The 12,205-nt window shown below is 40.1% G+C and overlaps 1 protein-coding gene across 1 annotated transcript in view; it reads right to left on the bottom strand.

The window, feature by feature from the left end:
- The window catches only part of IQCH (IQ motif containing H), a 213,425-nt gene that overhangs the window by 185,077 nt on the left and 16,143 nt on the right, over positions 1 to 12,205 (bottom strand). Inside the window, exon 4 of the mRNA XM_030875171.2 lies at positions 4,217 to 4,334. Within this exon, the coding sequence (XP_030731031.1) occupies positions 4,217 to 4,334 (118 nt within the window). The remainder of the gene's footprint in view (positions 1 to 4,216; positions 4,335 to 12,205) is intronic.

Here is a 12,205-nt window from a genome sequence, read left to right on the forward strand (position 1 = left end):
TAGAGACTTAAGAAATAAAATAATCAAACACAATGTATAAATCTTAGCAGATCCAAGTTTGGACAAAAGACCAGTAAAAGCCGTTTGGAGGATAATGAGGGAAATCTGAATATGACCTGAGTATTTATTACATTCAGGAAGTATTGTTATAATGGTAATGTTATAATGGTGTGATAATGGTATTGTGACTAAGTAGGAATGTGTTCATTTTTAAAGACACGCGTTAAAGCATTAAGGGGTGAAATGTCTGTATGTCTGTATTTTAAAACATTTCAATAAAAAGATGAAGCAAAACTGGTAAAGGTTAACAATTGTTAAATCTAGGTGAAGGAGAAATAGTTATTCATACACTATTTTTGGCTTATTTGAATATTTTCATACTAAGAAGGTTTTAAGAAACCACAGAAAGGGAAAAATCGTTTTTAAAAGTTTCTGCTCTCATGGAGCTTATATTCTAATGAGAAGACAGAGATCACAGTGCTTGTTGGTTACTTGTAGGCATTCTCTTCTCCCCACTTTATTCTGTAAAATCCACCCGCTATTTCACCAGCAAATTTTTCCCATCCAATATTAAGTGAGATATAACACAGTGAAAATCTGTAAAGCAACCCTTACTTGCCCTGACATTTTCTGTCTTTTATCTCTCAGCACGTTTTTCCTCATAATGGCAAAAATCCTCAAAACTTTAGTTTTTATCAAATTTTGAAAATCACTTGCTCAGTGAGATCCATATTCACAAAATTAAAGATTCTTCCCATCTTAGACACAGATCTTGCACATTGCTGTATTGTATTAGATCACAATATATATTTTTATATTTGTTTTGAGGGATAAAGCATCCATCTTATGGAATTCATTTGGAAAATAACTCTCAAGCAATGAGATGTGTCTTTTTTCCCTGCTCCGCAAACATACAAATTGTATCATGCTTCTAAGTAGGTCCTTGCGTTTAAACTGTTTAGGAACTTCTATTTGAAATTGGCTTCAGACTTAGCTTGCCGAACACAACAAGAAAATCAAACACTCTCTTGGCCTATAAAGTTTTTCTCCTCTTCCTCCCTCCTTCTTATCTATTTCGTTTGTTATTTCAAACCCTCTCCTTGACTGTTATGAGTACATGTGCGCCTATCGTCCAAGGTGCCTAAAAGAAGGATTGGGCTGGTGTTGATTTGGAGCCTTAGCTCCAGTCTTTTCTTTATATCATAAAGAAAAGCCATCAGAATATGGCTTTTTCAAATGTAAAAGAAATTGATAAACAATTCTTTATTGTGATTCTTAATTACAACTGAGAAACTCCAGGTGATTTGTCATTTTAGTTTTTTGGTGTGAAATGGAATTCCAAAAACAATTTCTTCACTTTGGAGAAAGAGCTTAAAGTAGCAACTGGGGTTTACCTAGTTTAAAAGGTTGGCAGTGGGCAATTAGAGGTGGTAATATCCCAGCTGGATTTCACAGCTACTCAATAATACAAGCTTTGAAGTTGGTGTAGTAGGCTTATAGAACAGCTGGCAAAACAGCACTGTTTGTCATTGACTTTACAGCGCAAAATTAGGGCTATCTTTGTGTCAGCAGTTATGCATTTTTAAGCAGATGTCACTGATATTAGATATAAAACAACAATAGGGATCCAGGCCCTGAAGGTAAAGTCAGGGTGGGAAACAGTCCATGCCCCTTTCTAAATGAAGCTCACCCCTGCTCGCAGTATTTAAAAGAACACGGGGCACATAAGATCCTTTATCTTTATAATCATTTGCCAGGATTTAGAACTCTTTTGGGAAAATAAATTTCTGGCCATAGTTTTTTTTTTTTTTTTTTCTTCCTGGAATAATAATAGCAACTATGTGTTCTAAAATAGTCCTAATCACATATATTTTATTTCATTGTCTTTACAACCTGGAGATCTCTAATCTTCCGCTTATGGACTAACTCTGGCCCTCCTGAGATTCTTGGCAAAGTAAACATTTAATGAAAGCAGAGGCTTAATAGTAAGGAAGATGAGAAGTTTAAGCTCCCTTTATAACAGTACTCTGTTTTTGTTTTTGTTTTTCGTGAGAGCCTTTATTATTACCTGGTATTTTCTTATTGATGGTCTGTCTCCACTCCCCTAGAATGTAAGCTCTGTGAGAGTGGGGGGACCTGGTCTGAATTGTTCATCCCAGGGTGCCTCTAACAGTCCTTGGCACACAGGAAGTACTCCACAGATAGTGGCTGAAGGAACCCAATGTGACAAGTACAGTGACAAAGGTAGGAGTGGGCTGCTTTGAGAGTGCAGAAGATCCTGGATTAATATTTTATATGGGGATGAGCACACCATTCGAAGTCACTGTGGCGGTTTCATTTATCCATTCAACAAACATTTGTCGAGAGTAACCTGGCATTACATTGCAATGGACAAACTGACATGGATCCTGCCCTCATTAAGCTTATAATCTAGTGGGAAGTCAGGCATTTTTTAAAAAATCATATAACAATATCTAGTTACAAATTTTGGCAAATGTAATAAAGAAAAATACAAGGTATTCTCATCATAAGCATCTTTGCTGTACACATCTTTGCTGTAAGCATTTTTGCTGCAAACATCCTTGCTGCATAACTAATTGGCCATAAGGCAATTCTGCCATGAAAGATAAAATAACTGGCTGACAGTTTTTGATTTGACAGTTTCCACTGGTTGAAATGCATTAGTCATTATTGATGGCTTTATCAGGCTGATTGATGATGATTTGCCCCAAGAGCTGGTTTCTTATTTTGAAGCACACTACCTGGAAAGAGAAAGAGACTGAAGGCCTTGAAGGTGCAGAGTTGAAGCCAGGTTTCGCACAGAACTTTGGAACATCTATCAGCGGACATGGAACAAATATGCCAAGAATAGAACACAGCTTAGCGGCTTTCACAGGGCAACGCAAAGCTCAGGTACAAACATGCACCCTAGTATTTGGAAACTGATACCTCTCTTAATGACGGACGAAATGTCAGTGAAAAAGAAAAAGCACAATGCCAAACAAGGAGACGAGTCAACAAACAAACAAAAATATGTATACAATACTATGAATGAAAGACTTGAAAGACAAGTGCTTAGGTAAAACCCACAAAATAAAATTGGTCATTTGTACAGTAGTGCCATGATCTACCCACATTTTAAATGTATTCAAATATTTTGTATTTTGCAAAAAAGTCATTTAAATTTTGTTATTCATTTCTCATGCTTCTTTATGTCCTTGTTAATGTCCCTCTTTTGTTTTTTGTTATTTTATCTCTTATAGCAAAATTGCCTTATGGCCAATTAGTTATGTGGCAAAAATGCTTGTGGTGGAAATGCTTGCAACAAAGAGGTCCACAGCAAAGATGCTTCCTACCAAAGTAGCTAGAACTAATACAAACAATTGTAAAAAGGGTACCATGTGATGGTGGCACAACTCTGTGAATATACTAAAAACCTCTTAAAAGGGTGAATTTTATGGTATATAAATTGTATCTCAATAAAGCTATTACTTGAAAAAGGGTATCACGGTGGTTAAGAGCAGAGCCCTGGATCCCTACATTTCTGGGTTCATGATCCTGGCTCTGACACTAGCTGTGTTCTCTTGGGCAACTTATTTAACATTTCTGCATCTTGGCTTCTTCATCAATAAAATGAAGATAATAATAACATCTCCTTCTAGGATTATTCTGAAGGTTAAACAAGTTAATGTTCCCAAAGCACTGAAAATAGCATCTGGTACCCAGAAGACGTGAACTGTTACCACTTTGGGGGAGTCAGGGAGGAAACAGCAATCAAATTGAAAGAATAACCAAAAGCCAGAAACCTCTTGGGCTCTATTCCTTGCCGCCTGGAAACTTAACTTCAAAGAAAGCTCTTTTGTCATAGAAATTGACCATGCTGTGAACATATCTGAAACAACAATGGCATGTTTTCTCATTTAGAACACAATTTCCCACCTTTGCTCTTGAAAAAAAAAAATTCTTTTCTAACAGCTTTATGGAGATATAATTCATAAACTTTAATTTCGCCCTTTCAAAGTGTATAATTCAATGGTGTTTAGTAGATTCACAGAGTTGTGAAGCCATCACCACTATTTAATTCCAGAATATTTCATCCTCCCCCAAAGACACTTGACAAGCATTAGACATCATTCCCCACTCTCCCCCGCTCCTCCTTCCAGCCTCTGGCAACCACCAATCCACTTTCTGTCTCTATGGATTTCTCTCTTCCTACCTTTACTCTTGGAAAGGCATGTGGAAGTGAACTGTGCTGTCTTGGGGGTTGCCAAAGTTTCCCCTCAGATTCCAGAGGGAAAATAAATGATTTCTGATCAATTACAGCTGGAAGCAACCTAAGTTTAAAAAAAAATTAAAGTCAAATTTGCTATCATAAAAGCTTCACAAATTGTAACTTAAAAACAATGCTTCCTAGTTAAATTACATTTTATGGGAAATATTCTATTGGTAATTACAATAAATTTGACCAACTTTAGCATTTTTACCACTATAAAACTGCAGTTGTTTATTAAGCATAAGAACTTCCTAGCCCGATAATGACCATTATAGCATGAATAAAAAGCTCTATCTCTGGCTGAGTTTATATGATGCACAATTGACAGAATTACTACTCTATAAAATATTTCTCAATTAAAAAAATACAATATGCTGTATTTTGTTAAATAAAATTAAGTCACAATATAGCCAATGTTAAATATATTCAAAATGCTGATCCCTAAGCAGTTCATCCTTATATTTTTCATTTTTTTTATTTTTATTTTTATTTCATAAATTTATTTATTTTTGACTGCATTGGGTCTTTGATGCTGCGTGAGGGCTTTCTCTAGTTGGGGCGAGTGGGGTCTACTCTTCCTTGCGGTGTGTGGGCTTCTCATTGCGGTGGCTTCTCTTGTTGCAGAGCACGGACTCTAGGCATGCGGGCTTCAGTAGTTGTGACACGCGGGCTCAGTAGTTGTGGCTCCTGGGCTCTAGAGCGCAGTCTCAGTAGTTGTGGTGCAGGGGCTTAGTTGCTCCATGGCATGTGAGATCTTCCCGGACCAGGGCTCGAACCCATGTTGAACCCATTGACAGGCAGATTCTTAACCACTGCACCACCAGGGAAGTCCCCATCATTATACTCTTTAAACTTCTGCTATTTCATATAATTGCAGAGACTTAAGCATCAAAGGTGGTGAAAGGTCTTCCTTGTTAAGCAGTGAGGAGTTCCATGGGATAGCAATGTGCCAACAAAATAAAGTTGTAAGAATGTGTATATGTGTGTAATGTAGGTCTTAATTTTAAAGCAGGTTCCAGTTCTTTAAGATGGTCAACATAATTAAGGTCAATTAAACTCAACAACAAATGACTCACTTTCTTGATTCTATTGTGATGCCCACTTTTGTAAAATTACCATTAAAAAGCAATTTATGGACTCTAGTTTCATTCCAACATGTAAAGAGCTTGGAAGTTTCGCTCCAATCCTCAGCAAGAAAGCTGAAGAATCAGAAAAACAACTCTTCTTAGATACATCAAAGAATTGAGATCACAGGGAAAACTGCTGCCTTCAAAACTGGAGAAAGAGGTGGATAAAGCCCAAGAGCAGAAACCTGTTGCTGGAGCCAGTGCTGGGAAGAGCACTTAAATTTTAGTCAACAAATTTCTGGAGGCTCAGTGTGGATTCCCTTGAGAGTTAAAAACTCTGAGGGGCCAAGTCTTAGGATGGCAGATGACTCATACTTCCATGAGTTTTACCTCTAGGAGCCCCACCTTGTTTTCTCTGTGAAGATCAGAGAAAAATCCCCTCCTGCTTCCAGCAGGGAAAGAGGAAGAGAATACTCCAAGTTCTGTTCTTTGTTCTGTTCTCTATAATGAAAGTTAGGTCTCAGGGAAAACTATTTTATCAAAGCCTTATCTGACCTGAAGAAGGGGAATTAGCTAACTCCAGCTCCCTCTAGTCTTCCTGTCTCACCTAAGGGGGGGAAATGCTGAGAAAAACATGTGATGGTAACAGGGACACAGACCCTCCAAAAGAATGAGACCTAATCACAGAATTATTGCACGTTTCCCCCCAACACAGACTACATCCACAGAGCCTCTGCATACAGAGGATTACAGGTGAAAGAACTGCAAGTCTCAGATTCTATTTAGGAAGGAGTTTCTAGGGAAACCCAAAAACAATAGGGGCGACAAAAACAAAGATAGCTGGGGAAATTGAAGCCTCAGACATCTACAGTTACAGCAGACAGTAAACATGGCATAACACCTGGCCAGATAAAGCCCTACTTACTTCACACTAAATGCCTACCTACCTCAGTTCCTATTACCTAATACATCATGTCCAGCTTCCAACAAAAAATGACAAGCCATGCTAAAAGGCAAGAAAAAAACAGTCTGAGGAGACAAAGCAAGCATTAGAATCAGATTCAGATATGACAGAGATTTTGGAATTATCAGACCAGGAATTAAAAATAACTATGATTAATATGCTAAAGACACTAATGGGAAAAAGTGGACAATATACAAGAACAGATGGGTAATGTAAGCAGAGAGGTTGAAGCTCCAAAAAGAATCACAAGGAAATGTTAGAAATAAAAAATATTGTCAGAAATGAAGGATGCCTTTGATGGTCTTATTAACAGACTGGGCATGGCCAAGGAAAGAATCAGTGAGCTTAAAGAAATGTCAATATAAACTCCAAAAATGAAATGCAAGGAGAAAAAGAATTAACAAAGCAGAACAGAATGTTCAGGAACTGTGGGACAACTATAAACGGTGTAACATACCCATGTTGAGAATATCAGAAAAAGAAGAGAGCAAGGAGCAGAAGAAATATTTGAGTAATAATGGCTAAGAGTTTTCCAAAATTAATGACAGATGCTAAACCATACACCCAGGAAGCTCAGAGAATACTAGGGAGGATAAATACCAAAAAAAACACACACCTAGACAAATCATATTCAAACTATGGAAAACCAAGGACAAAGAGAAAATCTTGAAGACTGGGGAAAAAACTTACAGAAGAACAAGGATAAGAATTATATCAAACTTCTCTTCATAAACCACGCAAACAAGAAGAGAGTGAGGTAAAATATTTGAAGTGTGGAAAGAAAAAACCCGCCAACCTGTAATTCTGTATCCAGCGAAATTATCTTCAAAAGTGAAGAAGAAATAAAGATGTTCTCGAGATACACCAGAAATACATCTACGCGTGGAACAACTCCTACAGAGCATCTACTGAACGCTGGCAGAAGACCTCAGACCTCCCAAAAGGCAAGAAACCCCCCACGTACCTGGGTAGGGCAAAAGAAAAAACTAAACAGAGACAAAAGGATAGGGACGGGTCCTGCACCAGCGGGAGAGAGCTGTGAAGGAGGAAAAGTGTCCACACACTAGGAAGCCCCTTCGCGGGTGGAGACTTCGGGAGGCGGAGTGGGGGAGCTTGGGAGCCGCGGAGGAGAGCACAGCAACAGGGGTGCGGAGGGCAAAGCGGACAGATTCCAGCGCAGAGGATCGGACCGACCGGAACTTGCCAGCCGAGAGGCTTGTCTGCTCGCCCGCCGGGGCGGGCGGGACTGGGAGCTGAGGCTCCGGCTTTTGTCGGAGCGCCGGGAGAGGACTGAGGTTGGCGGCGTGAACACAGCCTGCGGGGCGTTGGTGCACCGCGGCTGGCCGGGAGAGAGTCCGGGGAGAAGTCTGGAACTGCCGAAGAGGCAAGAGACTTTTACGTCCCTCTTTGTTTCCTGGTGCACGTGGAGAGGGGATTAAGAACGCTGCTTGAGAGAGCTCCAGGGACGGGCGCGAGCCGCGGCTAGGGGTGCGGAGCCCAGAGACGGACGTGGCTAGGGCCGCCCAGAGCGGCTAGGGCCGCTGCTGCCGCCACCGGGAGGCCTGTGTGCGAACACAGGTCACTGGCCACGCGCCCTTCCGGGGAGCCTGTGCAGCCCGCCACTGCCGGGGTCCCGGGATCCAGGGACAACTCCCCCGGGAGAACGCACAGGCGCGCCTCAGGCTGCAACGTCTCGCCGGCCTCTGCCGCCGCAGGCCCGCCCCACACTCCGTGCCCCTCCCTACCCCCGGGCCTGAGTGAGCCAGAGCCTCCGAATCAGCGGCTCCTTTAACCCCGTCCTGTCTGAGCAAGAACAGACGCCCTCCGGCGACCTACACGCACAGGCGGGGCTAAATCCAAAGCTGAGCCCCTGGGAGCTGTGAGAACGAAGAAGAGAAAGGGAAATCTCTCCCAGCAGCCTCAGAAGCAGCGGATTAAAGCTCCACAATCAACTTGATATACCCTGCATCTGTGGAATACCTGAATAGACAACCAATCATCCCAAATTAAGGAGCCCTGTGGATGAAAGGCTCTTGGGGCTGCAGCCAGGAGTCAGTGCTGTGCCTCTGAGGTGGGAGAGCCAACTTCAGGACACTGATCCACAAGAGACCTCCCAGCTGCACATAATATCAAACAGCAAAAATTTCCGAGAGATCTCCATCTCAACGCCAGCACCCAGCTTCACTCAACGACCAGCAAGCTACAGTGCTGGACATCCTATGCCAAACAACTAGCAAGACAGGAACACAACCCCACCCATTAGCAGAGAGGCGGCCCAAAATCATAATAAGTCTACAGACACCCCAAAACACACCACCAGACGTGGACCTGCACACCAGAAAGACAAGATCTAGCCTCATCCACCAGAACACAGGCACTAGTACCCTCCACCAGGAAGCCTACACAACCCACTGAACCAACCTTAGCCACTGGGGACAGACACAAAAAACAACAGGAACTACGAACCTTCAGCCTGCAAAAAAGGAGACCCCAAACACAGTAAGATAAGCAAAATGAAAAGACAGAAAAACACACCGCAGATGAAGGAGCAAGATAAAAACCCATCAGACCTAACAAATGAAGAGGAAATAGGCAGTCTACCTGAAAAAGAATTCAGAATAATGATAGTAAGGTTGATCCGAAATCTTGGAGATAGAATGGACAATAGAATGGACAAAATGCAAGAATCAGTTAACAAGGACCTAGAAGAACTAAAGATGAAACAAGCAACGATGAACAACACAATAAATGAAATTAAAAGTACTCTAGATGGGATCAATAGCAGAATAACTGAGGCAGAAGAACGGATAAGTGACCTGGAAGATAAAATAGTGGAAATAACTACTGCAGAGCAGAATAAAGAAAAAAGAATCAAAAGAACTGAGGACAGTCTCAGAGACCTCTGGGACAACATTAAACGTACAAACATTCGAATTATAGGGGTTCCAGAAGAAGAAGAGAAAAAGAAAGGGACTGAGAAAATATTTGAAGAGATTATAGTTGAAAACTTCCCTAATATGGAAAAGGAAATAGTTAATCAAGTCCAGGAAGCACAGAGAGTCCCATACAGGATAAATCCAAGGAGAAATACACCAAGACACATATTAATCAAACTGTCAAAAATTAAATACAAAGAAAACATATTAAAAGCAGCAAGGGAAAAACAACAAATAACACACAAGGGAATCCCCATAAGGTTAACAGCTGATCTTTCAGCAGAAACTCTGCAAGCCAGAAGGGAGTGGCAGGACATATTGAAAGTGTTGAAGGAGAAAAACCTGCAACCAAGATTACTCTACCCAGCAAGGATCTCATTCAGATTTGATGGAGAAATTAAAACCTTTAGAGACAAGCAAAAGCTGAGAGAGTTCAGCACCACCAAACCAGCTCTACAACAACTGCTAAAGGAACTTCTCTAGGCAAGAAACACAAAAGAAGGAAAAGACCTACAATAACAAACCCAAAACAGTTAAGAAAATGGGAATGGGAACACACATATCGATAATTACCTTAAATGTAAATGGACTAAATGCTCCCACCAAAAGACACAGATTGGCTGAATGGATACAAAAACAAGACCCATATATTTGCTGTCTACAAGAGACCCACTTCAGACCTAGAGACACATACAGACTGAAAGTAAGGGGATGGAAAAAGGTATTTCATGCAAATGGAAACCAAAAGAAAGCTGGAGTGGCAATTCTCATATCAGACAAAATAGACTTTAAAACAAAGACTATTAGAAGAGACAAAGAAGGACACTACATAATGATCAAGGGAGCGATCCAAGAGGAAGATATAACAATTGTAAATATTTATGCACCCAACATAGGTGCACCTCAATACATAAGGCAAATACTGACAACCATAAAAGGGGAAATCGACAGTAACACATTCATAGTAGGGGACTTTAACACCCCACTTTCACCAATGGACAGATCATCCAAAATGAAAATAAATAAGGAAACACAAGCTTTAAATGATACATTAAATGAGATGGAGTTAATTGATATTTATAGGACATTCCATCCAAAAACAACAGAATACACATTTTTCTCAAGTGCTCATGGAACATTCTCCAGGATAGATCATATCTTGGGTCACAAATCAAGCCTTGGTAAATTTAAGAAAATTGAAATTGTATCAAGTATCTTTTCCGACCACAACGCTATGAGACTCGATATCAATCACAGGAGAAGATCTGTAAAAAATACAAACACATGGAGGCTAAACAATACACTACTTAATAACGAAGTGATTACTGGAGAAATCAAAGGGGAAATCAAAAAATACCTAGAAACAAATGACAATGGAGACACGACGACTCAAAATCTATGGGATGCAGCAAAAGCAGTTCTAAGAGGGAAGTTTATAGCAATACAATCTTACCTTAAGAAACAGGAAACATCTCGAATAAAAGTATGCTCACATAGCTAGTTTGCTGCAGACCTGAGACTTGAAGCCAAGTCTGTCTAACTTTAAAACTGACATTCATAGTGCCTGAGAGGGAACATCTTATTGTACTTGACTTTCTTTTTTTTTTTTAAATTTTTAATTTAATTAAATTAATTTATTTATTATAAAAAAAAAAAAAGAAATAAAGATGTTCTCAAACAAACACTAAGAGAATTGGTCACCAGCGACTTGTCTTGCAAGAAATGTTAAGAGAACTTCTTCAGAGGAAATGAAAATAAAATAGGTCAGATATGGGATAGATGAGGCAAGCGGAGAATCCAGGGACCTCACCATCATGTCCTCCCCTACTCTCCACCTTTCAGAGTCTTCTTAAGTTTGTTTTATATATAACATCCAGGGGTTTTAATTGTATTTATCAGAAGGAATAGGGGAAAGTATTTCTATACCATCTTCCTAGAAGTGAAACTCTCTTAGTGCATTTCTTACAAATCCTTTTACCTCTGTATTTATGTATTTAGAAGTGAATTTGGGGACTTCCCTGGTGGCGTAGTGGTTAAGAATCCGCCTGCCAGTGCAGGGGACACTGTTTTGAGCCCTGGTCCAGGAAGATCCCACATGCCGCGGAACAACTAACAAATCAACCTGCCCTGTGTGCGCCACAACTACTGAGCCTGCGCTCTAGAGCCCGAGAGCCACAACTACTGAGCCCACATGCCACAACTACTGAAGCCCAAGTGCCTAGAGCCCGTGCTCCACAACAAGAGAAGCCACTGCAATGTGAAGCCCGTGCACCACAACGAAGAGTAGCCCCTGCTCACCACAACTAGAGAAAAGCCCGTGTGCAGCAACGAAGACCCAATGCAGCCAAAAATAAATAAATAAATTTATTTTTTTTTAAAGTGAATTTGAATTGAGATACAATTTTGCATCCCCCCTTTTTCCCCTCAACATATGCTGTGAGAATTTTTCCATGTCATGAAAATGTCTTGGACAATATTGGTTTTAATAGCTATATAATACACAGATGTGTTGCAGATTTAATCATTGTTACTGTTAACATTTAAGGTATTTCCAAGTTTATTGCTACTAAATGTAACACTGAAATGAACAAACTTATACCGAGATCCATGCGTATCTCTCCTTATATTCTAGGATAAATTCCTAAGATACAAACTACCAAATTAAAAAATAACAATTTAAAAAATCTTCTCACATACTTTGAAAAACCTCCTTTAAGAACTTTGTGACAACTTATACCTCCCACCAGTAGTATAAAAGTACACCCATCTTTCGGCCCCCTCATCAGCACTGAGTATTAGGGTGTTTTAAATGACATGTTTTGCTAACTTGTTAAGAAAAACAGTAATATATAATTTAATTCTTGTTTACCAGTGAGATTAAATATTTTTCACCTATTTACTGGCTGTTTGCATTTCTAGCTCTGTGAGTATTCTATTGATGTCCTTTTGTCTATGTCAAGGGTTT

This window comes from Globicephala melas, chromosome 2 (assembly GCF_963455315.2).
Source record: "Globicephala melas chromosome 2, mGloMel1.2, whole genome shotgun sequence".
In the NCBI taxonomy this organism is placed as follows: domain Eukaryota; kingdom Metazoa; phylum Chordata; class Mammalia; order Artiodactyla; family Delphinidae; genus Globicephala; species Globicephala melas.